Source organism: Amborella trichopoda, chromosome 9 (genome assembly GCF_054954075.1).
Source record: "Amborella trichopoda isolate Santa Cruz 75 chromosome 9, AtrichopodaSantaCruz75HAP2 v2.0, whole genome shotgun sequence".
NCBI classification, from domain to species: Eukaryota; Viridiplantae; Streptophyta; class Magnoliopsida; order Amborellales; family Amborellaceae; genus Amborella; species Amborella trichopoda.
The window spans coordinates 36,378,300-36,403,424 of NC_142344.1; the positions used below are offsets into that span (position 1 = coordinate 36,378,300).

At 38.2% G+C, this 25,125-nt stretch overlaps 1 protein-coding gene across 7 annotated transcripts; it reads right to left on the reverse strand.

The window, feature by feature from the left end:
• Positions 1–2,234: 2,234 nt before the first annotated feature.
• On the reverse strand, positions 2,235–24,800 carry LOC18446571 (beta-glucuronosyltransferase GlcAT14B). 7 transcript variants are annotated; one of them, XM_088848115.1, is made up of 5 exons: positions 24,054–24,800; positions 23,867–23,942; positions 23,657–23,772; positions 5,078–5,113; positions 2,235–3,325 (listed from the first exon to the last, which is right to left on the reverse strand). In XM_088848115.1, exons 1-4 carry the CDS (start codon positions 24,649–24,651, stop codon positions 5,079–5,081), a joined length of 825 nt encoding a protein of 274 aa, XP_088704241.1. In that variant the 5' UTR covers positions 24,652–24,800; the 3' UTR covers positions 2,235–3,325; position 5,078. The 7 variants fall into 7 exon arrangements, with proteins under 7 accessions (XP_088704241.1, XP_006856751.1, XP_088704244.1 ...); XM_088848118.1 differs by lacking the exon at positions 2,235–3,325 and adding an exon at positions 3,730–4,089; XM_088848117.1 differs by lacking the exon at positions 2,235–3,325 and adding an exon at positions 4,336–4,663.
• Positions 24,801–25,125: the final 325 nt, after the last annotated feature.

Consider the following 25,125-nt stretch of genomic DNA (forward strand, 5'->3'; position numbering starts at 1 on the left):
ATCTACCTGATTTTCTAACACGAGAATTTTTGCAGGGGGAAGAACCGACCACTCTGACCCATAAGAATTATCGTTAGGACTTATATTATTCAATATACATACATATATATATATATATAAGGTTGCAACCTTTAAACAATCCAATTAAGGCGTACCTTCAAATTTGATCATAATATATAACTTTGATGCAAAATATTCTTAGGATTATCTCAAAATCTATTTTTATATCTAATTATAAAATTTTAAACTCCAAAAATGGTTAAAATCAAGTAGATCTAAAAACATATGACAATTTTGAAAACGACAGTCTAAATAATGTGATGTAAGATGGACTATTTCTGGGACTCAAAATCAATTTTTCTTTCATAATCATACATCTCGATGTTGAGATGCTCAATTAGAGGGTTTTTCAACATTAAACCAACCTTTTGCGATGAATTTTTGAAGTGCATATATAGTTCTACACTTTAAGGTTGCAACCTTATATAAACATTTTCTTATATATATATATATATATATATAAAGATCATGTCTGTTTACTAGCTGATGGAATAGTATAAGCCCAATAGCTTAGATTGAATATGGGCCGATTTGATGGTCATAATTGTCTTTCGTATTTCAATTTTAATGTTCTTTCTACAAAATCAAATCATTTGAATTTTTTAATGTATATTCTTCTCATCAAGACGAACCTAATAAAAGTATTAAATAAATTATTTGTAAAAATAAAAGCCAAAATACCCCTATAACTTTTAGAAGCATTTTGGTCAATGTATTTTTTGCAAATTATGTTTTTAATATTTTTATTAGGTGCTCCATTTTTTCAATAGTAAACGCTCAAAATTTTGAGTGAATTAGATCTATAAAAAAAATTAAAATTCAAATATAAAATACAATCATGCCCAAATTAGTTCTCAATAAAATATAGAAGAGACATGCATAACCCAAAGGTCTGAGGGTTTCCGTCAATTACATTAGCCACTTATCCAAGTTGTTGTTTGTATACAAGGGAATCTTTTTTACCCATTGCATGCATATTGCATAAAAGAGATTTATGCCCCTTCAGTTGCTTTTTGTTTCTAGCCATGGACGCAAAATCTGATTGTTTGCTTATGGCCATAGCCCTAAAACAATACCAAACTACAAATTTTGAAACTTGCAAAAATGTAGCATTATCCTTGCGGGTCATCGTTTTATATAAGTATGTGACTGATTGATGGTTGCATGTTTCTGAATGTGTACATATTGCTTTAACCATTTTATCTCTTGAATACGTTGCAACGAGACTTTTCGTGATTTTGTAGAATTCAATTGTATACATTGGTAGCAATGAGCGGGGGAGCCCGTCCCGGCCACCAGTCCTAAAAAAAACCTAGGGTTTGGGCTCAAAATGTGGCCAGAGGGCCCGGCCTAGGTCAGGGCAAGGGAGGGCCTGGCCCTTATTCCTTTAAATTTTTTTGCTTTGTTTTTCTTCAACTTTACCCGGCCCAACGCCTTGACAGGGCTAGGACCTCAATGGAACAAGGCCAGGGCTGGCCCAGCCCATTGCCAAGCCTACAAGCTCGATAGAGTATAGGACTGGCGTCACCTGGCCCATTGCCAGCCCTACGAACTCAATAGGGTCAGCTAGATGCTTGCAAATTCAAGTCTATTGAAAACTACCTTGATCTCCTATTTGAAGTTTGAATACAAGTTTTTATTTTTCTCAAGATGCCTAACACCATAATTGGAACTTAGATGCTTCCTAATTCTAATTATAAAGATTACCTTGATCTCCTACTCAGCATTTTAGAATATGGTCGGACCATGGGCTCGGCCCTAGCCCAAGCCAAGTTACTGTTGGAAATATGGTCTATCAAAGCCTAAATTCCAATAATCTCTCATTCAATAGGAGCGATGGAGAGATTGAAATCTTAACGTCTTGCGAATACACGTGAACCTCTAATATGTAAAATAACTCCAAACCCATTACCTGAAGTTTCAAAACTGTTTTTACTTCCACAAGGATCACTGTGATTGTAAAATTCAGTCATGAGAGGGTGCAATCCTGACTGCACAAGTGAGACATACACATTTATCAATCTCAACCCTACCTCATGACTTTTATGAGGTAGCTTGTAGTGCTCTAGTAGTTCAGCCCACAATTTTAGCAAAAGAATCCAACATTCTAGTCCTCAGAGGCTTGTCTAATTTTTCTCCATTTTCTCACAGGGAAAATGAGCCACAAAAGCATGAAATTGAATTTAGCTCATGATATTATTCCCTTTCATTTCTTCTCATAACATTCTCTTGCACAACGGATTGTGCATTTAGATGGAACAAAACTGTCATGTGAACATAATGCAACTTTCAGAACTCAAAAGTTTGTGGTTTCCCTTTCTTTTACTTACGATTGCATGAAACTGTACAGGTAGCCACATGGAATTGACACTTTCAAATTCCATTCCGCACTTCAAGCTGGAAGAGCATGGGCAGCAGTAAAGCGCATGGCAAAAAAGATGAAACAAAGCTCAGAAAACTTTCCTACTTTGCGAGCCAACTGATTCAATTCTTATGACAGCATATCAAATGGCAAACCACACATGCTTGCCCATCTATCACCACCGGCATGAACCACCATCAATTCACCCATCTTATCACCTCCTTTATTGCCGAGTGATATTCTTTAAGAAAGAATCAAGTTTTTCTCATTCGTGGGAAACCACAATCAGTCACCCCATGTATGGCAATAATGATGTTATGATGATGAATGTGCCAAGCTTCCCACTGGCTGCAAATATATAGGTTGCAACAACAACATTGTTGTGTCATTACCTGCATTGCCTTGGCCTAAACTTACGGTGAGAAAGCAAATCTACAGTGAGGTGCTCGAGCCTCATGGCCCCTGGACCAGGCCTAAGTACACTCGGATCCCCCAAAACCGAACATGGATTGCTCCCATTTTGCCCATCTCCACTACACCAGCCCCCAGGCAAAAGTGCACCTTTGGAGCGACCCAAGAGCTCGGCATCAATCTTGTCAAGCACAGGGTCATCTCTTTTGAACTTTCTTGCAAAGGGGGCATTGCTATCAATCATCATTTGGGTATCATTTAGGCCAAGGTTATGTGGGTGTTGCTTTGGAGGGTTGTCCCATGCAATGTAGTGAAGATCATGGTTCACAGTGGTGTTGCGAAACTCCTTAGTGTTGCAAATGACAGTGTGGAAGTAACCCTCAGGCGAAGATATGAAGTTGGCGTAATACATTAGGACCCTTCGTGGGAGGTTGTCCCACCCCCATATGCAGAACTCCATGAAGGAACGTGAGAGCACCATCCATGCGGAGCCTGAGAATAAATGAACCAAGTTATGATCACTCCTTTAACATAGAGAGGTATAATCAAACTCTTAGGCAGTGTTATTAGATTCGCTTTGGCCAACTTGGCCAAAGTCTTACAGCTTGAGGCCCTGAACAGATGTTTAATGAATCATACCCTGTTCATTCCAATACACAGATAAAATTTTTAAAAAAGCCCCAAATATGTTCAAAATTCCAACAAAATATCCCTACAATATTGAAATTTCAAAAAAATTACATGTCATATACAAAATTTAAATAAATTTAAAAAAAAAAAAGAAAAAAAAAAAAGACAAATCAATCGTATCGGTCGTATTGTTGAATTTGGAATGAAAAGAGGAGTAAAGCTTCTTGGCACGGGACACAGAATAGGACTACGAGATCGGAATAGCATTCACAGAAATTTTGTAACATAGAATAGAATCGAACATTGAAGAGATTAGTTGACAACATTTTTTTGAAAATTTTTATCTTTTAGCTACAAAGTTACTCCCAAAGACTGCTGATTCAGCCAAAGAGCCGAGCAGTTCTCTTTCAGGCCAAACAAGGAGCCTCCAAAACGAATTTGACACGGCTCTTAACATTGTTTCTATAGAAGGGCCATAGTCTGTAGCCTAGTTATACTTGCTCGTAGACTCACTGAAGTATCTATTTTATGTTAGGACATATACAAACACTGAAAGCCGCATTTCGTACTCCATAAAGCCTTTTTTCGTTTCCTTTCTTGGTAAAAGCAGGAATTATAGAGATGACCTGTTGCAGTGCTGGCAACTTGTTTAGCAAATATGTTGCAAAGCTTATATTTCAAATAACATAAAAAAAAAAAAATTTGAGGAAAACAAATAATATAATATTAAAGAGCAACAATTATTGAACTTCCCATAATCTACAGATTGTTGTCTTGTTTTTTGATAGATAATACTTTGCAATTTGTTGCAAGACACTTCTAAGGAGTGTACAAATTAAATACCCCTTGCGAGATTGCAAAGCTATGAGGCGTTTCAGAAGGGACCATATTGCATTTTCACTTCAATATCAAAAATCTCAGGGTCAGCCAACATACCGTTTTTTACTACAGCCTTTTAGAAACTGACAGGAAACCAAAACTCTGCTCCTAATCTTGCTTTAATAATAAAGATGGACCACAAAAGGTCTTTGTTTTCCTCATTTTACTTTTTACAACAATGCACAGGACATATGGCACTATTATAGATGTTAAAAGGTTCTTTCAAATGAACCCGTAATTGTTAAACACTTATTTCCATAATTCCGGTTGCATGATTCTCCCACACTACCGAAGGTAGTCATTAGATAGGATGGAGGTCATCTGCCACAATATCGAGGGGTAAAACTCAGATAACTACCAAGATCATAAAAAATTTTGACGGCTCACGATCTCACAGCAAGTGTGGAAGGCGGCATGACACTGTACCACCAGAATGGAGTTAATAACCAGTTCCACCCTATTCACTTCTATGATATGAGTGATATGCAAAGGAAGCACAACGTTTGAGTGCCTAGACAACCAACCCAATCTAGAAAAATGTGGAAAGCTGGTGTGACAATACCAAAAATAACAATAGGACCCATATGAGCGTGGAACCAGTTTAGTAATGTCTCAATGAAGTTCTAAAAATTTGAGGTTCCAAGGAGCTATTTGACTCTCCATCTAAAAGCTGCATAATTCCTAATAGCAATTTACACAGAATATATAGAGTCACCATTTGGGAAGAGAACTTACATTAAATGCCAGTGAGAATATCCACTATTTTGTTCCCTGTGGATGAGTGACCAAAATAATATCAAAGGCATATTTATGCCACGAATGAATACATCCATGATATGAAAAGTCCCACAAACTTCTAACTTAACATTCCCCCTTAGGCAAATGGCCAAATGTTCCCTGAATTTGGTTTACCAAATTAAAATGAGTTACTGTTGGTAACGAGTACAAACAATAAACCATGCTCTGAGGGCTTGTTTAAGTGATTCATGGGTTTCAACTTGTGTATCTTTTTGGTACTTTTATCTTGCATATCTAATTGGCTAATTTGATCATTTACTCGTAACAAAATTGATTCATATATTATTTCATTGATGCAGTTGAGTCTAACTCAAGATATATCCAAAACTCCAATTACTCTTGGTCATATTCCCATACTATTTACAGATAACTATAAGTAAAGCACATATCATGGTCCCTGGTTACATGAATATGAAGAAAACTGTCATTTTGGCTCCAAACTTAATTAAATTAGTGAAGATAAAACAAGAAAACCTTGGTCCATTCCCTAAATTTTGAAAGAGAATTCGGATGACAAAAGAGCCATTTGATATTTTGATCAATACTTTGCCACACATACGCCATTTCTCTAAACGCATGTTGTGCCATAATCTATGAATTAATAAGAAGGCAAAACACAGGAAAAGGCCTCCATTCAATAAAAGCATCTATGATCCACCAATGCATATACAACTAAAATTATGCGAACTAGTTTTCAATATGGGGCTTAGACCAATGCCTACTTTATAGAAATCAATTTGAACAGAACATTGCCAAAACTTGTGCAGGACATAGAACAAACTGACACAGTAAATCTTCATAGTAGAAAATATTTTGAAAGTAGACAGGTAGGGTGGACTGTCGACCCATTTATCCTGGTCCGGAATCGCATGGATTGGCAATCCAGGGAAACCAAAATTTAAAAATAAAGATAAAATAAAATAATCAATATATTATACAATGCTGCTATTATTGATCATATATTTTAAGTGGTTTACTAGGCTGTGCATTCTGTCCTTTATGCACCTTAGCAAAAGGGTGTGATGCTAGCACCCCAACAGTGCAATTCTATTTTAATGAACTCTTAAAGAAAAGATTCTTCTTTTCTTATTTTTTTACCGTTGATAAAAAGAGAAGAGGCCGCTCCTGGGATCGAACCTCCATCCCTAGGACTCAATAACTATAACATCTAACCACGAATACTTTTCAAAGTTTTTTGCATAAACTATACTAATCTACAACTAACTTATTATGCATTCGAAAAAGAAAAGAGGCGCGCCTAAGGTTCGAACCTTCATCGCAGAGCTAATAAGCAATATATCTAACCATCAAAACAACCAGTGTGTTCTTGTTATAAAGTAGCCATATTATATCCTATATTTGATGAAATTGTGGGCTATCAGTGCCCACACAGGCCCACTACATGTGCACTCATTCTTTCTTATGGAACCTATATACATGAGTGCATGTCTGGGACAATTACATAAGCCCAGCCAATTGTATGGTTAGCTATGCCTCCTGCACATGGACCATGCCCATGTCCCATCAAGTCATACTGCCCATTGTTCAACCATCCAAGCCTAAGCCTATTGGTCTTGGTGGTCCACCAAGTCCCACCACCTTAGTCATACCATCTTGTGCAAGGTGTAGCATTGCTAGCCCATATGAGCACATGCATCGGCACCCCGCACCTCACAATCTTGCCTCCCAACCGAGGTTGGTTAAAGATGAAGTTCCACCCTCGTATAGGTTTTCCGGTCTAAAAAGCTGGTCTGCCAAGAGAGATCATAGTTACCAGGATCGCCTACTTTGGTAGGTGATACCTTCTAGAATCTTGAATCTATTGCTCCCGGAACGGATCTCGTTTTCTTGGCCTTCAGAATCTTCCGCCCTTTTTCAAGGGAACGAGTTTCCTTAAGGTTATGTGTTTGTGTTCCGGCCTACTATAGGATCTAATTCCTGAGTGATACGGTTCTCAATCCTAAGAGTCGTCAGATCTAGATTTTGTTACATTGGAACACAAGGATCACCACATATTGCATCCAGATCTGTAATTTATAGGATCTAGATTATGTTACATTGGAACACAAGGATCACTGCATATTGCATCCAGATTTGTAATTTATAGTTTACACTTTACACATAGAATTTTACTTTTACATGCATAAATTATGCCCTGCGATCTTCCAAAATTAATGCTCCGTCTTCCTAGATAAAGATTACATATTATTAATTAACAATGCTGGGAATTACCCTGCAAAGCCAGGAAGCCCTATTTAAACTTACAGGAGGATCTCATTTTTCATGTAAATGGAGCTCGCTCCTTGAAAATTTACCCCTTGCTCCATACTATGTTGAATCATTTTTCCTATTGCGCTCCCCAGATCAAGAAACTCAAACTTGCGCTCAGGAACTTCATTTCCTAATCAAAGGATCTCGCTCCCCAACATTATATTTATTGATCCCATCTAATAGAGGAACTCGATCCCCAACAAACATGGACCGTGTTCCCTACATTTGAGGCTATACGGACATCGAACCAAAATATCAAAATCTTCGGGGTAGCTTAGATCTGTCCATCCCATCCTCGATCCTGGAACCGTTCCCGATCCTGTTCCCAACAACTATGGGAGAGATACCTAAATATGCCAAAGGAGCACGCATACAAGACCTATGGATCCTTTGTAAAATGACATGTTGCTCAGCAAGTTTTTGTGCCTCATTTAGCTCACACAAATGACACTAAATAGGAGAGATCTAACAAGCCTCCCCCATCTTAACTCCGACGTGTCTAGTTCAACTCTTGTTCTACACCAGGTCCCCATAAACCTTAAGCATTACCCAAGGCTCACACATGCCTTTGGTCAAGTTCACTACTGCCACCAAGTCTCTCTACTCATGCACGAATGCCGGGTTCTTCGCTATCACCAGGTGCCCACCTAGGTGTGTGCATAGCTCTACCACCACGACCCATGCCACCTCATGTAGTCTCCAAGAGGGAAGCCTACCTCCAGCCATATGACAAGTCAAGCACTACCTGCGATACTACAATAATCCTAAAGTTTAAAAAAAAAAAAAAAAATAAACTTTTAATAAGTGATGGTCCATATGAGCATGATGGTCCTCAGGGACCATCACTACTTTCAAAAGCTTTTGGTTTAAGTTTTTGGCTGCCTTGCCACGTCCTTTAGTGGACATGGGCTTTAAACGTTCAGGTGTAATATAATTCTTACACCTCATGTATGAGGTGTAACTTAATAAGATAATATAATAAAGTATCTTAAGAATTTAAATAGGAGAGGCAAGGACTCCCACCCTAGAAAATTTTTGAAATCTTTCTCTCTCTAGTCGAAATGCAGTGAGCTTTTTCTCACTCTAGACGAAGTTTTATCGGAAGCTCCCTCTCAAATATTTTAGGTAAGTGACTTCGTTATCTTGAAAAATAATCCGTTCTTTAAAAAAATGAAATGAAATAATTATTTCTGCTTATTATCATGAATTTTAAGCGCGATAAATTTTATGCACAAGTGACCTCATTATTTTGAAAAATAATCTTTTTAATAAAATTATGATATTAGAAATTTTAAATGCTGTAAATTCTTAGAAATAAATTTATTTATTTATTTTTCTTACCTATTGTTAGAAAATTTTAGAAATAAAATTATTAGAAATAAATGTGATAGTTCTACTTTTACTAAAATTGTGAGATTTCTTTCTACTGTTTTTGAATATTTAAACATTGTAAAATTCATGTGCAAATGACTGCCTTATTATTTGAAAACTGATATTTTTTCATTTGATTATAGCATTGTCTATGAAATGTTTATTTGCGAATTAACATCCCATAAACTGTGATAATTCCGTATTCTTGAATTTCTATAAGAATTTTTCTATACATATTAGATTGCCAATTATGCTAAAATGTCTTTACAAACTGCTACCTTTCTAAATTTGAGCCCAAAATATTTGACTGGTTATTTTTGAAATGTTATTGAAAGTGACTGTTATTAATGGTTTCTGTGAAATTCATATTAATAATTTCAGTGATATGTTGAGTACATGATATTGCTGCTTTCGAATGTTTAAAGAGATTTAGAAATACTATAAGTATGCAAGTGGACTCATCCGGTTCGCCGGTGAGGTATAAGTGGACCTATCCGGTACGCCGGTTGGGATTAAGTGGACTCATCCGGTATGTCGGTGAGGTATAAGTGGACCTATCTGAGACACCGATAGGGATTAAGTGGACCCATCAGGACGCTGATGGGGTATATAGGTAACCTACTTGGGACGCCAGTAGGGTCTTTTGTGAAATCTTTTGAATTATGCACTGACGTTAAAATGTTATACGCATTTCAATTATTCGAATTATACTTAATTATGTATTTTTTAAAGTGAGACTGTTGATGCATTTCTGTTAATAGATCTCCTTTTTGAAAATATTGATATCTTTCAACCATGATTATTTTAAGGATTATGATGATCACTTACTGAGTAGCTAAACTCATCAAATTATGGTAAACATTTTTTTAGGATAACTGCGGTTTCATTTTGAGTGCTCGTCAGCATCAACTTTGGAAGATATTGTAGTTGTGATAAAACTTTCTTTTGTTACTTTGTAAGAATTCGCCACTGTAAATTTGTCTTATCAAGAGATGTATATATGTTTTGACTGTCACATCTTAGGAATATCAGTATTGTAAATTCTTGGGGCGTGACAATTATGGTATCAAAGCAATAGGTTTAAGACTCTTAAGAAATTTAAAAAGAATGTACTCAAAATCACATTTATTGTGTGTATAGACCGGGACGAAGTCAAGATCCAAAATAGCTGAAGCTAATATGGAAGGAATTCACAAAGAGTTGGAAAATATGGTTGCTCTAATGCAACATCAGATGAAAAACAACAATTCACCCAGGCAGTCAGTTACGGGAAATGGTGGGAGTAATATCGAACAATTTAAGAAATTGAACCCACCTTCTTTTAAGGGTGTTGTAAACCCACTGGAAGCCGAAGGACGAATTATGCAATTAGAGAAATAATTCAGGTAATGGAATGTCCTGATGATAGGAAGGTGGCCTTAGCAGTTTTTATGTTAGAAGGCGTAGCACAACATTGGTGGCAAATGGCAAAAGGAGTATTGGCCAAAGAAAATAAACCCTTGACTTGGGAAATATTTCTAGAGGCATTTAATGAAAAGTATTTTCCAGATTTTATTCGAGACCAAAAAGAAATGGAATTTCTGGAATTAATCCAAGGAAATAGAACAGTAGCACAGTACGAGGCCAAGTTTACTGAATTGGCCAGGTTTGCACCACATATGATTAACAATGACGCAAGAAAGTTGAAAAAATTTGAAAAAAGTCTCAGACCAGCTATTAGAAGAAAAATATCAATCTTAAAATTGAGAACTTATGCTGAAATAGTGGATCGAGCCCAAATTGTCAAAAAAGATTTCGAAGATTACCAAAAGATGAAAAATCAGAAAAGTCAAGTTAGACCCACACCATCTAATTGACAACAGTTTGAAAGGGCAATCAAGAAGCCAAGGCTCTTGCCACTTCAAAGCCCAATAGAACCATGTAAAAAATGTGGGAAAAACCATGGATCGAACCCTTGTTATTGGAATACTGGAGCCTGTTTTAAATGTGGCAAATTGGGGTGGGCACCAGATTAGAGAGTGTCCTAGCTTATAGATGCAATAGCTTCCAAAGCAGGGAGAGATAGCTCAAAAGTCTCAGATGAAGGGAAAAGTATTTGCGATCACCCAGCAAAACGGTCAGGCCTCAAAATCAGTAATTCAACGTACTCTTACTATCTTTCAAAAAGTAGCTCATGTTTTGATTGATCCTGGATCTACTCATTCATTTGTCTCACCACACTATGCATACCACTTAAAGGTAGAACCAGAACAATTAGAATACATTCTAGAGGTAGCCACACCGAGGGAAAATTCAGGTGACACCAATATAGTGTACAAATCCTGTGTAATAAAGATGGAAGAAAAGGAACTATTGGTTGATTTAATACTTCTTGAAATTCAAGATTTTGATGTAATCTTAAGCATGGATTGGCTTTCTACATACCATACAAGTATTGATTGTTACAAGAAAATGGTTATCTTTAGTATTCCGGATCAACCAGTATTTTACTTCAATGGTATCAAAGAAGACTCCCCATCATATTTAATCTCCTGTATTCGAGCTAATCGCCTCCTCCAAAAAGGGTGTCAAGGCTTTCTTGCCTATATCAAAGAAGATAAGAAGGAAGAGATAAATTTGGATACCACTCCGGTTATCCGAGAATTTCTCGACGTTTTCCCTAAAAAATTGCCAGGATTACAGCCTGACAGGGAAATTGAATTTCTCTATTGAATTATTGCCAGAGTTAGCCCCAATTTCTAAGGCACCTTACAGAATGGCACCTGCAGAACTTAAGTAACTTAAACAACAATTGGAAGAATTTATCAAGCCCAGTGTGTCACCTTGGGGTGCTCCGTTATTGTTTGTTAAAAAGAAAGATGGGACTATGAGATTGTGTATCGATTATAGACAGTTAAACCAAGTGACAGTGAAAAATAAGTATCCATTACCTAGAATTGATGATTTATTTGATCAATTACAAGCATCACAAGTGTTTTCAAAAATAGATCTTAGATCTGGATACCATCAGCTTAAGATTAAAAGTGAAGATGTCCCCAAGACAGCTTTCAGAACAAGGTATGGTCATTATAAATTTTTAGTCATGCCTTTTGGATTAACCAATGCACCGGCTGCATTTATGGATTTGATGAATCGGGTCTTTAAGCCCTTTTTGGATAAATTTATTGTGGTATTCATCGATGATATTTTAATTTATTCCAAGAATCAGAAGGAACATGAGCAGCATGTAAGAATGGTATTGCAAATATTAAGAGAAAAAAAATTGTATGCCAAACTTAATAAATGTGAATTTTGGCTTGAACAAGTGACATTTTTAGGACATGTCATATCAAAGGAAGGTCTATCAGTTGATCCTTCAAAGGTTGAAGCCGTTGTTAATTGGAAACAACCAAATAATGTGACTGAAGTTCGATGCTTTTTGAGATTGGCAGGATATTACAGAAAATTTGTAAAAGGATTTTCTCGAATCGCAACCCCATTGACTCGATTGACACAGAAAAATGTCAAATTTGAGTGGACAAGTGAATTTGAGGAGAGTTTTCAAGAACTAAAAGTTCGATTAACTTTAGCACCTATTTCAACTATTCCTGAAGGGAGTGGGGGATTTGTGATTTATAGTGATGCTTCACATAAAGGCTTGGGCTGTGTATTAATGCAATATGGGAAGGTAGTGGCATATGCATCCAGACAGTTGAAATAATATGAGAAAATATCCAATTCATGACTTGGAGCTGGCTGCAATAGTATTCACTTTGAAAATGTGGAGGCATTATCTATATGGTGAGCAATTCGAAATATACACGGATTATAAGAGCTTGAAATACCTCTTCTCTCAGAAGGATTTAAACATGCGGTAGATAAGATGGATGGATTTCTTAAAAAATTATGATTGTACAATCCATTATCATTCAAGAAAAGCTAACGTTATGACCGACGCTCTAAGTAGAAAATCTACGGGAGTCTTAGCTCATCTAATGATCCAAGAAATGAGATTGTTAGAGGAAATATCAGATTGGCATCCGACTCCGTCCATTAATAGTGTGGTAAGTATGATTGCCAACATTAAGTCAGAACCCCAATTAATCCAACAGATTCGATCGGCACAAAAGAAAGACCCTCAGCTTATAACAATTGTGGAAGAGGTGAAGCTGGGAAAGAGAAGAATTCTCTATATATAGTGAGGATTTACTAAGATTCAAAGGTCGTGTCCCGAATGATGAGAGTGTGAAGAAAGCTATCTTGGAATAAGCACATCACTCTCGTTATACGATACATCTCGGAAGTACTAAAATGTATCAGGACCTGAAGAAAACCTTTTGGTCGCATAATATGAAAAAAGAGTAGCACTATTGTGTCTAAGTGCCTAACATGCCAGCAAGTAAAAGCTGAGCATCAAAGGCCCGCTCGGTTGTTGCAGCCTTTACCCGTGCCAAAGTGGAAGTGGGAGCACATCTCTATGGATTTTGTCTCTGGCTTGCCTAGAACAAATTCAGGACATCATAGCATTTGGGTCATTGTGGACCGGCTGACCAAAGCTGCCCACTTTCTGTCGATTCGTACGACGTACACTTTGGATTGACTGACCCAGTTGTACATTAAGGAAATAGTGCGGTTGTATGGAGTTCCGGCCAGTATTGTATCGGACTGGGATATTCGATTTACTTCTAAATTTTGGGCTAGGCTACATTCAGCCATGGGAACGAGACTCACCTTTAGCACTGCCTTTCATCCCCAAACTGATGGACAATCGGAGAGGACCATCCAAACCTTGGAAGATATGCTGAGGGCCTGTGTCATTGACTTTACAAGAAGCTGGAATGACCATTTACCCCTGATTGAGTTTGCTTATAATAATAGCTTCCAAGCCAGTATTCAGATAGCATCATATGAAGCCTTGTATGAAAGGAAATGCAGGTCACCCATTTGTTGGAACGAGGTTGGTGAAAGAAAGCTTTTGGGGCCAAAAATTGTCCAGGTAACCACAGATAAGATAGCATTAATTCGAGAAAGGCTCAAGACAGCTCAGAGTCGGCAAAAGAGTTATATCGATAACCGAAGGAGAGAGATTGAATTTGAGGAAGGTGATCGAGTTTTCCTAAAAATCTCACCAATAAAAGGTATTATGAGATTCGATAAGAAAAGAAAGCTGAGCCCACGTTACATCGGACCAATTGAAATCTTAGAAAGAATCGGAGGTGTCACTTATAGACTTGCCTTACCACCCGAATTCGCACACGTCCATAATGTCTTCCATGTATCATCACTACGAAAATATTAGCCCGACCCATCCCATATCTTGAAATATGAACCTTTACCGATCAGGAAGGACCTATCCTTCAATGAGCAGCCAATTTTGATACTGGATAGAAGGGTACAAGTGTTGCACAACAAGGAGATTCCTTTAGTTCATATATTATGGCAGTACCATTCAAGAGAGGAGTCGACTTGGGAACGAGAAGACGATATCAGAGAAAAATATCCATCTTTTTCAATAATCAAGTACACAAATTTAGATGACTAAATTTCTTCAAGGGGGGAAGAATGTAATAATCCTAAAATTTCAAAAACAAAAGAAACTTTTAATAAGTGATGGTCCATATGAGCATGATGGTCCTTAGGGACCATCACTACTTTCAAAAGCTTTTGGTTTAAGCTTTTTTGCTGCCTTGCCACGTTCTTTAGTGGATGTGGGCTTTAAACGTTCAGGTGTAATATAATTCTTACACCTCATGTATGAGGTGTAACTTAATAAGATAATATAATAAGGTATCTTAAGAATTTAAATAGGAGAGGCGAGGACTCCCATCCTAGAAAATTTTTGAGATCTTTCTCTCTTTAGAGCTTTTCTCTCTCTAGCCAATTTTTTATCGAAAGCTCCCTCTCAAATATTTTAGGTAAGTGACTTCATTATCTTGAAAAATAATCCGTTTTTTTTTAAATGAAATGAAATAATTATTTCTGCTTATTATCATGAATTTTAGGCGCGATAAATTTTATGCGCAAGCGACCTCATTATTTTGAAAATTAATCTTTTTAATAAAATTATGATATTAGAAATTTTAAATGCTATAAATTCTTAGAAATAAATTTATTTATTTATTTTTCTTGTCTATTGTTAGAAAATTTTAGAAATAAAATTATTAGAAATAAATGTTATAGTTCTGCTTTTACTAAAATTGTGAGATTTCTTTCTACTGTTTTTGAATATTGTGAGATTTCTTTCTACTGTTTTTGAATATTTAGACATTTTAAAATTCATGTGCAAATGACTGCCTTATTATCTGAAAACTGATATTTTTGCATTTGATTATAGCATTGTGTGTAAAATGTTTATTTGCGAATTAACATCCCATAAACTGTGATAATTCAGTATTCTTGAATTTCTATAAGAATTTTTCTGTACATATTAGATTGACAATTATGCTAAAATGTCTTTACGAGCTGCTACCTTTCTAAATTTGAACCCAAAATATTTGACTGGTTATTTTTGAAATGTTATTGAAAGTGACTGTTATTAATGGTTTCAGTGAAATTCATATTAATAATTTCAGTGATATGTTGAGTACATGATATTGCTGCTTTCAAATGTTTAAAGAGATTTAGAAATACTTTAAGTATGCAAGTGGACTCATCCAATTCGCCGGTGAGGTATAAGTGGACCTATCCGGTATGCCGGTAGGGATTAAGTGGACTCATCAGGACACTAATGGGGTATATAGGTGACCTACTTGGGGCGCCAGTAGGGTATTTTGTGAAATCTTTTGAATTATGCACTGACGTTAAAATGTTATACGCATTCCAATTATTCGAATTATACTTAATTCTGTATTTTTTAAAGTGAAACTGTTGATGCATTTCTGTTAATAGATCTCCTTTTTGAAAATATTGATATCTTTCAACCATGATTATTTTTACGATTATGATTATCACTTACTGAGTAGCCAAACTCATCAAATTATGGTAAACATTGTATCAAGATAACTGCAGTTTCATTTTGAGTGCTCGTCAGGATCAACTCTGGAAGATACTGTAGTTGTGCTTAAACTTTCTTTTGTTACTTTATAAGAATTCGCCACTGTAAATTTGTCCTATCAAGAGATGTATATATGTTTTGACCGTCACCTCTCAGGAATATCAGTATTGTAAATTCTTGGAGCGTGACAGATACTCATTCAAGTTGCCGAATCTCTTCATTGATCAAGGATGCCTCATTCCCAATGGAGCAACGAGAACTTGGCCACAAGTCGACCCTCACTACCTAGAGCCTCCTCAGGATTACCACACCTTCACCGCCCCCAAGCTCCTCCTGGGCCTGCATACCAATCTCTACCACCTGTTGCATTCAACAATTGTGCATTAAAAAGGCCCACATAGGGGCATCCTCATTCTCCTCAACTAGTCGAGCTACATTGAGGCGATTCTTTTGTTGGTATCCCTCAGCTGCTAGTCATCCGCACAAATGAAGCAACCTCATATGACCTTTCGGCATGCAATCCGCCCCCTCCAACTGGGGGGGCCCTCTCGGTCTCTCTCTCGCCCCTTTCTCAAGTCTAGCCCCATTTCGGAGCACCACTATCTCGCCATAGACCCTAAAGGCTCATCGTAGCAAGTCAACTCCATCTTGCCATGAGGCACAGTCTACTAGGTCCTCACATTCCACCATAGAAATGGGCAAGGTCTCATACAACTACTTGCCTCCTCCTCAGCCTAGCCCGACCTTGCAGCCTAGATATGAAGTTAAACCATGATCCTCCTCTGTCATGGTCCAAATGCCCAACATGAGATTCAAAAGAACATACTCACTAAGTTTGTCTGTCAAAGCTTTCACAAATCCTCATGAGCCACTTAGGCCACATTTCCTGGCAAGAATTGATCATTTAGATCTTATTTCAAGGCCTCTTGTGTTCACATTAGGCCCTGAACTGCCTTCCACCCACATCCTCCACTAGAGTTTGGCATCTCCAGTGCAGTGCATGGTGTGCAAACACCAACTCAATCTTCTTCAAGGGCATGAGCAACTTCAAATATTATCCAAGTCCCATAGGAAGTTCTCCAAAACATTGGAATCCCTCACTCCTCCAAATGTGCTGGGCTCTAGCATCCTCACGCTATGAGAATCCAAGCAAATCATGGTGTTACAAGGCCTTCTGACAAGCGCCATTTCTTCTTGCAAGGTCACAAGACTCGACTTGAAGGTGTCGGAAAGCTTTTTAAGGCAGTCTAAGAGCCCTCCCAGACAAAGCATCATAAGTGCCAAATCATTCTTCTGCAGTGGCCTCCAAGACTCTAGTTCGAGCTTCCAAGGTGATAAAGCTCTACACAACCCATTGTCTTTGGCCCCTGGTCATGTCTTCCTCTAACTGCTCTTCGAGGTGACTGACATAACTGACACATTAGTCAATGGACCACAACTTAACACAATTGTCATGGGAGCTAATTATTCACTTAGCCAAACTGTGTGATACTACGTAAAGCTGAGGCCAGCCTTCCACAAGAAAACATAAGATAAATGGAGCAAACAAGCAAACAAGACACTCACAAAGCATAGAAAAGGGCCATATCCTGCTCTTATTAGCTCTATATACTGTTGTGTACAGTCACAAATGCCCTTCAAGAGTCCGGGTGGTGTGTATTTCCTTAAGGGTATGCACCCACACATTCACTCACTCATTAATAGATTGCCTGCATCACCATTGCTGCCCACTCCCCTGTGCAGCAGTTATGCCAACATGGCTATTTTTGTGTGTGAGTGTGTTTGGGGGTTGTTAAGTCTCATAACTCCACTCCACAGGTCATTATTGCATGTGCATAACAATTTAAACATGCATGGTCATTTACATGACTTTTAGCATTCACACAGACCCAATACATGTGCATTCACCCTCTCTCACGTGGCCTATAAATGTTTCATAAGCATAATCTTGCGGTGGTTACACAGTTTGATTTCAAATCCCACATTTGTTCGTTATTGGTCAACACCCCTGCCTAACCAAGTGTCCCATCAGGTAATGCTGCCCATGATTCAACCATCCAAGCCTCAACCTTGATGGCCTTGGTTGTCCACAAAGTCTCACCACCTTAGTCATCAGTCCGCACCATCTTGCCCAAAGCCTCGTAAGAAATAGTCTTTGCCACCATCCCAAATGTGTACGTGCATCTGTGCACCACACTGCATTAGCCCATGGGCAGTCAAGACCATGCACTCCCTCATAAAGGTTTGCCAGTCTAGAAAAATGGCCTGCTAGAGAAGTTAATAAATCAGCCGAAGTAGTACAGTCCAGATAGGATTTGTGGGTCACTTTTAATGCTAAGGGAGGTTCTCAGAGCCTCACTGAGCCAGTATGCATGATGCAGTCCAATAGAAAATTATATGTAGAAGTAAATTTATTATAATGAGTTATGAGATTCTCTATCCTAAACATGGTGGATGGCAATTCTTGCAATAGCACTAGTAGTTTGTGATGGAAGCCACAACCCGACTTTGAGTATCAAGCATTTATCTGATCTTGAAGTTGGACACAATACCCTGACAGGTTATCGGTAAATTTGGTCCAAATCCATCTAAAAGCCTAGTCGCAGATCTCATAAGACCATATACTTCACATTTTGTCAAATGATATATCTACTCCAATCATTTTTTTCCTGCCAAAAAGTATCTTTTGTACAACGGAAAAACAGAGGTACTTTAAATGTATATCCACTAGACGAATAGGGATATGCATGTAGTACCGCTCTCAGTCCACTACATATTCAATGAAGAAGAAATAAGTGAATATGGAAAGGTCTTCCTTCCTTAATAGGGACTCTATTTTTTTATAAACCCACACCCCCCCCCCCCCCCCCCCCCCCCCCCTCCCGTAGCCCAAAAAAGAACTTTTTCTTTTCTGTGATTCGTAGCTTAAAAGTAATTTCTAGTCTGATATATATCGATGAGTTCACTGGGAGAGCTAAGAGGTATGGAATACGTTACACTTGTATGGAACCATGGAATATGCATAGTTTTCAGCCCCTACAAGGTCCATTAAGCAGCTTAAGCTAGAGGGAAACAGGTAAGAACAAAGCATGGTAAGTGGATACAAGATGACTTTGTTAACAAGTATAATCATTAACCCATGAAATAGATTATTTGTATCTGTCAACTGGACTACAACCAAATAAATTTTAAGAATCACATAATCAAAGTAGATGATTTGTATCTGTCAACTAGACAATAACCAATAAATTTTAAGAATCACATAATCAAAGTAATGCTCCTACAATTTTACCAAACAGTCATACCTAGTTGATAAGAATTACCTTACAAAAAGGATGAAGATGCATCTAATTGCATCCTCAAAGCAGCATCCAAATTATGGTAAGATGCAGATCAGATAACCAACTAAAAGCAAAAGATGCAAATGGCATCGTAGAGAAGTGTGCCTCAATTAGATAACATTGTGAAGGCTCCTCGGGATTGCAAAATGCGCCAGAAATCATAAAGGAGACTTCGCACGTCCTTTTTGATAAGTCATATCAAGGAGAATAAGTTACAACAACTTCTAAAAGCCACGTAATTTTTTGCAAAGGAGTGTAAACCAAGGATGCTCATTCACTTTCTATTTAAAGGAGTGTAAACCAAATTGCACCTTTTGTGGCAGACAAACAGAGGCATGTGTAACAGGAAATTGAAAGCAAAATCAAGGGTAGTAAATGACCAACAAGAGTGAGACAAGGTCTTAGTCAAACCCTCAGAAAAAGATATAAAATTGAGAGATCCTCCCCCACTAGACTCTAGTCAAAGCCTGTCTACACAGGGAATCAGCATGCCATTAGAAAACTCTATTAAGGTGATAAAAAATCATTGCTGTTTAAGTACTGATGTCAAGTTGATGATCTATACAATGTCTGCAACCTCCACCAGTGATGCAGTTCTTGACGAGTCCACCTCTAAATATTCAGTGAGTCAGCCTCTACCCATAAAGATCCCCTAGAAGAACTACAAGAACAAGGTAAATCCAGTTCCTCAAAGCAGAGTACCCCCATGCTGATTCCTTGGCAAAGGACTTCCTCACTACTCCAGTACCAGCACTAAAGATGCTCCTCACACCACTGGGACATGGATGACCACATCAGCTACCATCGACTGTGGATTCATGACTCCCTCCAAAGGCTTCACCAGAAAATGTAAAGATAGCTCCTATAGGTCAAATACTGCAAGCCATAGTCCTCCACTCACAGTCACACACCAGGTCCAAATCTCTAATTTTCTGGAACTACTTTTAAAAAAGGGCCCAAGAAAGTACAAAATCCCCAACCTAATCACAAATAAAGCTAAAGACAAGGAGGTGCCAATTATTTAGAATTTCCATCCAAAAAATACAGCCACAAATGACAGTATAGAACCATGCTAATATGGCCAACAAGGTGACAGTCACCACAAAAGGCTCCAATTGGTGGCTGGATTAGCAGAGCAACTAAGCATATCACAGCGGACTTATAATTGCAGAATAAGACTACAAAATGAATCGATCATGAACCCTCGCTGTCGACTTTGGAAATGTGAAAAGGAAAAAAAAATTGACAGGTAGCTTCATGTGTAAGTTAAATCCTGAAGAAAACGAAGGCACCAATTTGAAGAGGTTCAATGAGACCCCATATTTGTCATGAATGATGCAACTTTTAGAGTGAAGGTAGATTGCATGCCGACATGCATGATTGCCTGCCATATGTGCTGCAGCTTCAGAGTAGTTCAGACTCGAATTGTCGATCTTCTTTGAATTATAATTATTCTAGTGCGGAAAAAAGAAAAACTGTAACCACAAATAGCATTCTAAGTTTCTAATTAAGCCACCCATCATGACCAGTCCTTTTCCAAAGAACTACCATTCAGATCAACTTTCAAAACTCTCTCCAAGGACTTACCTAAATGGGTCCTGGATCCAAATTTAGGGATTTATTGCTTTCCACCCTCTCATACATCAAGCCATTAGCCCTAAACATGTGTAAATCTTTCAGAACTAGGACCCATGAGATCAAGAGGTCACTGATTAAATGATCTCAACACCACATCATTAGCATAAGCGCCGACAAGTTTTAACTATTTCTTTGTTTTGGATGCACCAAAAATATCAGCCAGCAGTATATCTTCCAAAGAAAGCATCCACTGTTAGGCTATATTCAACTGCTCCAACATCCCAAAAAGACTCCCACTGCCTATGGCATCACCCATCTCATTTGAAATAGGTTTAAGAAGTATTGCCAAACCACGATTACAAAGGAATAATGCATCAAATGGTGATCCATGGTCTCCTCTTAATCCTGACACAAAGCAAATGTATGGGGTGGATCCCAGAGTTTTGGAGGTGGTCTCATGTGACCATGCCACTGGAGTTTGAAAGGGCACAAGGACAACTAGGATGCTTGGATGAGGTCTCATGTGAGCACGTTTCTGGAGTTTGGAAGAGCACAAGGACAACCGGATGCCCTAGACAAGGCAACCTAAGATTCCATTTCCCTCCCCCAAAAGATTTCTATGGCAGTATCTGACAAAGATTAACCCACTTCAGCCCCAGCTCCCCACACCCTTGCTTGTAAAGACTTATTCATGAGGCATCCGAGGAAACACTCCAACTCCTCTATTTCCACATTGTTCGGGTTTCTTACGAACATAGGCACCAGCTTACCCTATCGCTTCACTATTCTATGCATTTCATAACTAGGAACTCTATTCTTAAAGCTAGGACACAAAACCAAGTCCGCTGAGATACCCAGATGCTTTGCACCAAATAGGACCATTAACCTAACCCTACTCTTGGGTCCCTTCCGAATGCAAATTTTGCCCTCAAATGAACAAATCCTTCCCTATGCACCAATGTTCCCATATTATCTACCTAGCTCTGTAACTTTCTACGCATCTATACAATGATTGTAAACCCACCTTCGGCTCTTTTCCAAATCACCAATAGGATTTTTAATATGGCATCTCTATGCAATCTCAGTTAATCAGTTAAGACAAGCCCGGTGAGTCGTGGCTTGTACCTCTGACATGCTCCATTCTGAGCAAGAGATATTTTTTTCATGCAAGTTTCCTTTTGGATAACATCTTCCTCGTATATAGCACACAGATTCATAGTCTATCAGGTTTCTGCAAAGTAACTTCGAAAATCATAATCCAGTATCCAAAAGAGTAGGAACACGCAATTCCCTTATGCTATTCTCTGCACAATCTCTATTACACCGGAAGCTGCCAAGTCACACATCAGTCAACCCATTGCTCTAGAGCAAAAGCCAGTGTTTCTTGAGATGAAATTCTATAGCCTCAAACAGAGCTCCATTGGATAATATCTTAAGATAAAAGCCGGTGTTTCTTGAGATGAAATTCTGTAGCCTCAAACAGCCATTGGAGAATATCTTAAGATAAAATCAAACTTACTAAATAAGAAGAACGAGATAATATACATAATACAGAGTCAAACAGAAATTGAGCTGAAGAACCATATCCATGAAGCCATTTAATCAAAATCTCCTAACCTTTTCTAATGAGATATGATCCCCACATGTGAATCATGATTCCTAGCACCAAAGAAATTTACATGTCTGTGCCAGGAAACAAGTTGCGAAGAAGGGAGACAGTTCCATGTAGATAAAACTTGCTGATTAGGTAAGAGAAGTAAAAGATTTGGTAGTCCGAAAGCACTTAGGAACTCTTGAAAAAATAATTACAAAAGATTTGTGTTGTTATCCACACACATAACAGCACAAATTCTTCTGGATTCCTCTTCTATTTTGCTGACCATACTCTTCATTGTTATGGACTTTTGATCTTCTTTTTCACATTGAGCAGACAGCATGAAATTTAAAATCTGTATTAATTCAGTGAAATAAGGCATAATTGATTGTTTTGGCTACTCAAATGAACTGGAATATTACTGAACAATGTTAAATTTTATTCTCTCTTTATAAGAAGTGATGGCGCCGAATCTCATCCTATGTCATGACAAAATTGACACCTCATACCCATGTCTAGGAGTTTCTGCTCCAAATATATCACATAAGCTTGGACCAGTTTTGTATTTCAGATTTCCTATATTGCAGGCTGACACATACCTGCAAGTAGGTAGTCTCCTTCAGGCAATCTCTCTGAAGACTGAACCAAAAAAAAAAAGAAATGTGGACACAGAGGATGCATTCCGACTCAAACAGCTGAATGGGCGATTCGTAATAAAAAAAAGGGACCCGGAAAATGCATATCTCTTGGCATGTGACCTTGAATAAGGATGATGATTAGAAAGGTCTGCTAGATTTATTTCCTGGAAACATACCAGGATTTCCCTCTTGATGTAATGATAGTGGCAGCACCCCTCCTAACTTGCAAGCCATATTTACGTAATATATACAAAATATCTTGCTCATAGAGCCAAAAAATAAAGGAATAAGCACAAAACTACAGATTCAAAGCATGTGTCATCTGTCCATAAAACTACTGCCTCATTGTATGGTATTCCTATTGGAGACTTCAAAACTAGATAATTCGATGCTATGTAATTTGTGTTAAATTCTATCGATGTGCTAGAAAAGGGAAAAAAATAATGAATTGTCATTCTCCTATTGTCATCATTCTCAAAAGTGGGTCATAAGCTCTGCTAGATAAAGCTCCATTGTAATTGTGATGTGGGTTCTTCTTGTATATCTGAATGTGCTCAATTGTGTGTCCTTTCTTTGTGTTTTTTGGATTATATAATCGTATGCTTACCTCAGACGAAATTAGATGCACAAGGATAAAAGCTGAGGCGATTTTGGAGCGAGAAAGAACAACCATGAGTATCAGAATCAAATAACTGTGGCGTAGAGGCAAAAGAAAGCACAGAAAGGACCAAAAATGTATTTGGAACCAACCTGTGAAGAGTTTGAATGACGTGGGAACACTTCTCCTCTGAGAAACCCAGAAAACGTCCGATTTGTTGGACGCGTACAAACCTGGATCTATGATGATAGGCCTCGCCCTCTGAAACCTAAAATACAGGAATCAATCTCAGGCAATTCAAGCATTCCCCACAGAGAGAAAATTCTAATTAAAGAAGTAACAAGGGATTGAGAGCAACATACTCTTTCCAACCTATGTTGCTGGTGTGCTCAATGAAATTGAGATCCCTCGGCAAATAAGAAAAAGTGTGCAGAAGATCTAATAAAACAAATACATTTATAAGAGACGATCTCTAAAATCACAAATCAAAAGAAAGAGGTATAATGGAAACAAGGGAAAGTTTTTAAGTTTTTTTTTTTTTTTTTTTACCATCTTGAGTAACAAGGGGGTAATCAGAGGCACTGAGGTTGATGAACCAGTCCCATTCCGCGCTCTTGCGCAGGAGAATAGCTGCAGCGTGCAGAGTGTTTGCGACCATGGTGGGGCCTTTATAAGTCACCAAATTGGCCTTACTCATCACCACCACATTCCCCACCTTCGAAAACACATCCTCTTCGCGCACATACTTTTCCAGCTCCATTCTCTCTGCAGGAGGAGACTCCAGGTCCAAATGCACGGCGTAGAAATTGAGCGGGTGATAGAGAGCCTGAAGCGTTCTCTTCAGTCTCTCTCCATCCCCTTTCGAGCCCGATATCAGATATGCAAAGCGAGGAGGAGATGGCAACGAAGAAGAAGAAGAAGAAGCAGCAGTGAGTTGCAGGAACTTCGATTCTACAAAGACGGTCTCCGAAGAGTCGGAAGAAAAGGGGTTGTAGGGGATGAGAGAGAAAGAGGAGAGAAAGGCAACATCAGTTGTGAGGAAGAGGAGGAAGAGAGAGGAGATTGACAAGGTAGAGAGAGGGAGAATCCATGTCTTTCTCTCTATTGCCCCACCACCTGCTGAAACCATCTTCTTCATAATCCTCATCTTCAATCACCACCACCTCCTCCTCCTCCTCCTCCTCCTCCTCCTCCTTTCGCCTGCTCTGGAAGAGAGAGAGAGAGAGAGAGAGAGGGGTAGGAGGAGGTTTGGTTGAATGGGAAGCAGATAAGGTTTCTCTGTCTTTTCTCGCTCCCTCTTTCTGACCAGAGGAGAGAGAAGAAAAGAGGACGTTGTTACGTTGGTTACGCAACCGTTGGCTCTCATGCTTGGATTACATCGATGGAGAAATTCCCGACCCAACTGTTTGTGTCCTAACCATTAGTTACGTAGGAAGACCACATGGAAATAATGCCCAATCAAGTATTATGCTATAATTATTAGATAAGGGAAAATTAATGGGGTTGCAACCTATAATTTTGGTGTAAAAAGTTATCAAGATGTTCTAAAACTCTATTTTTTTATCTAATTATAAAATTTTAAACTTTGAAAATGGTTAAAATCAAGTAGATCTATAAACAT

Excerpts from the sequence above, each read along its gene's own strand:
- LOC18446571 (XM_006856689.4), bottom strand. The coding sequence starts at position 24,651 with ATGAGGATTATGAAGAAGATGGTTTCAGCAGGTGGTGGGGCAATAGAG. Across the intron at positions 23,773-23,866 it reads AGCAACATAGGTTGGAAAGA|GTTTCAGAGGGCGAGGCCTA; the intron begins GTATGTTGCTCT and ends CCTGTATTTTAG. Across the intron at positions 3,326-23,656 it reads GTCATTCAAACTCTTCACAG|GCTCCGCATGGATGGTGCTC; the intron begins GTTGGTTCCAAA and ends ATTTATTCTCAG.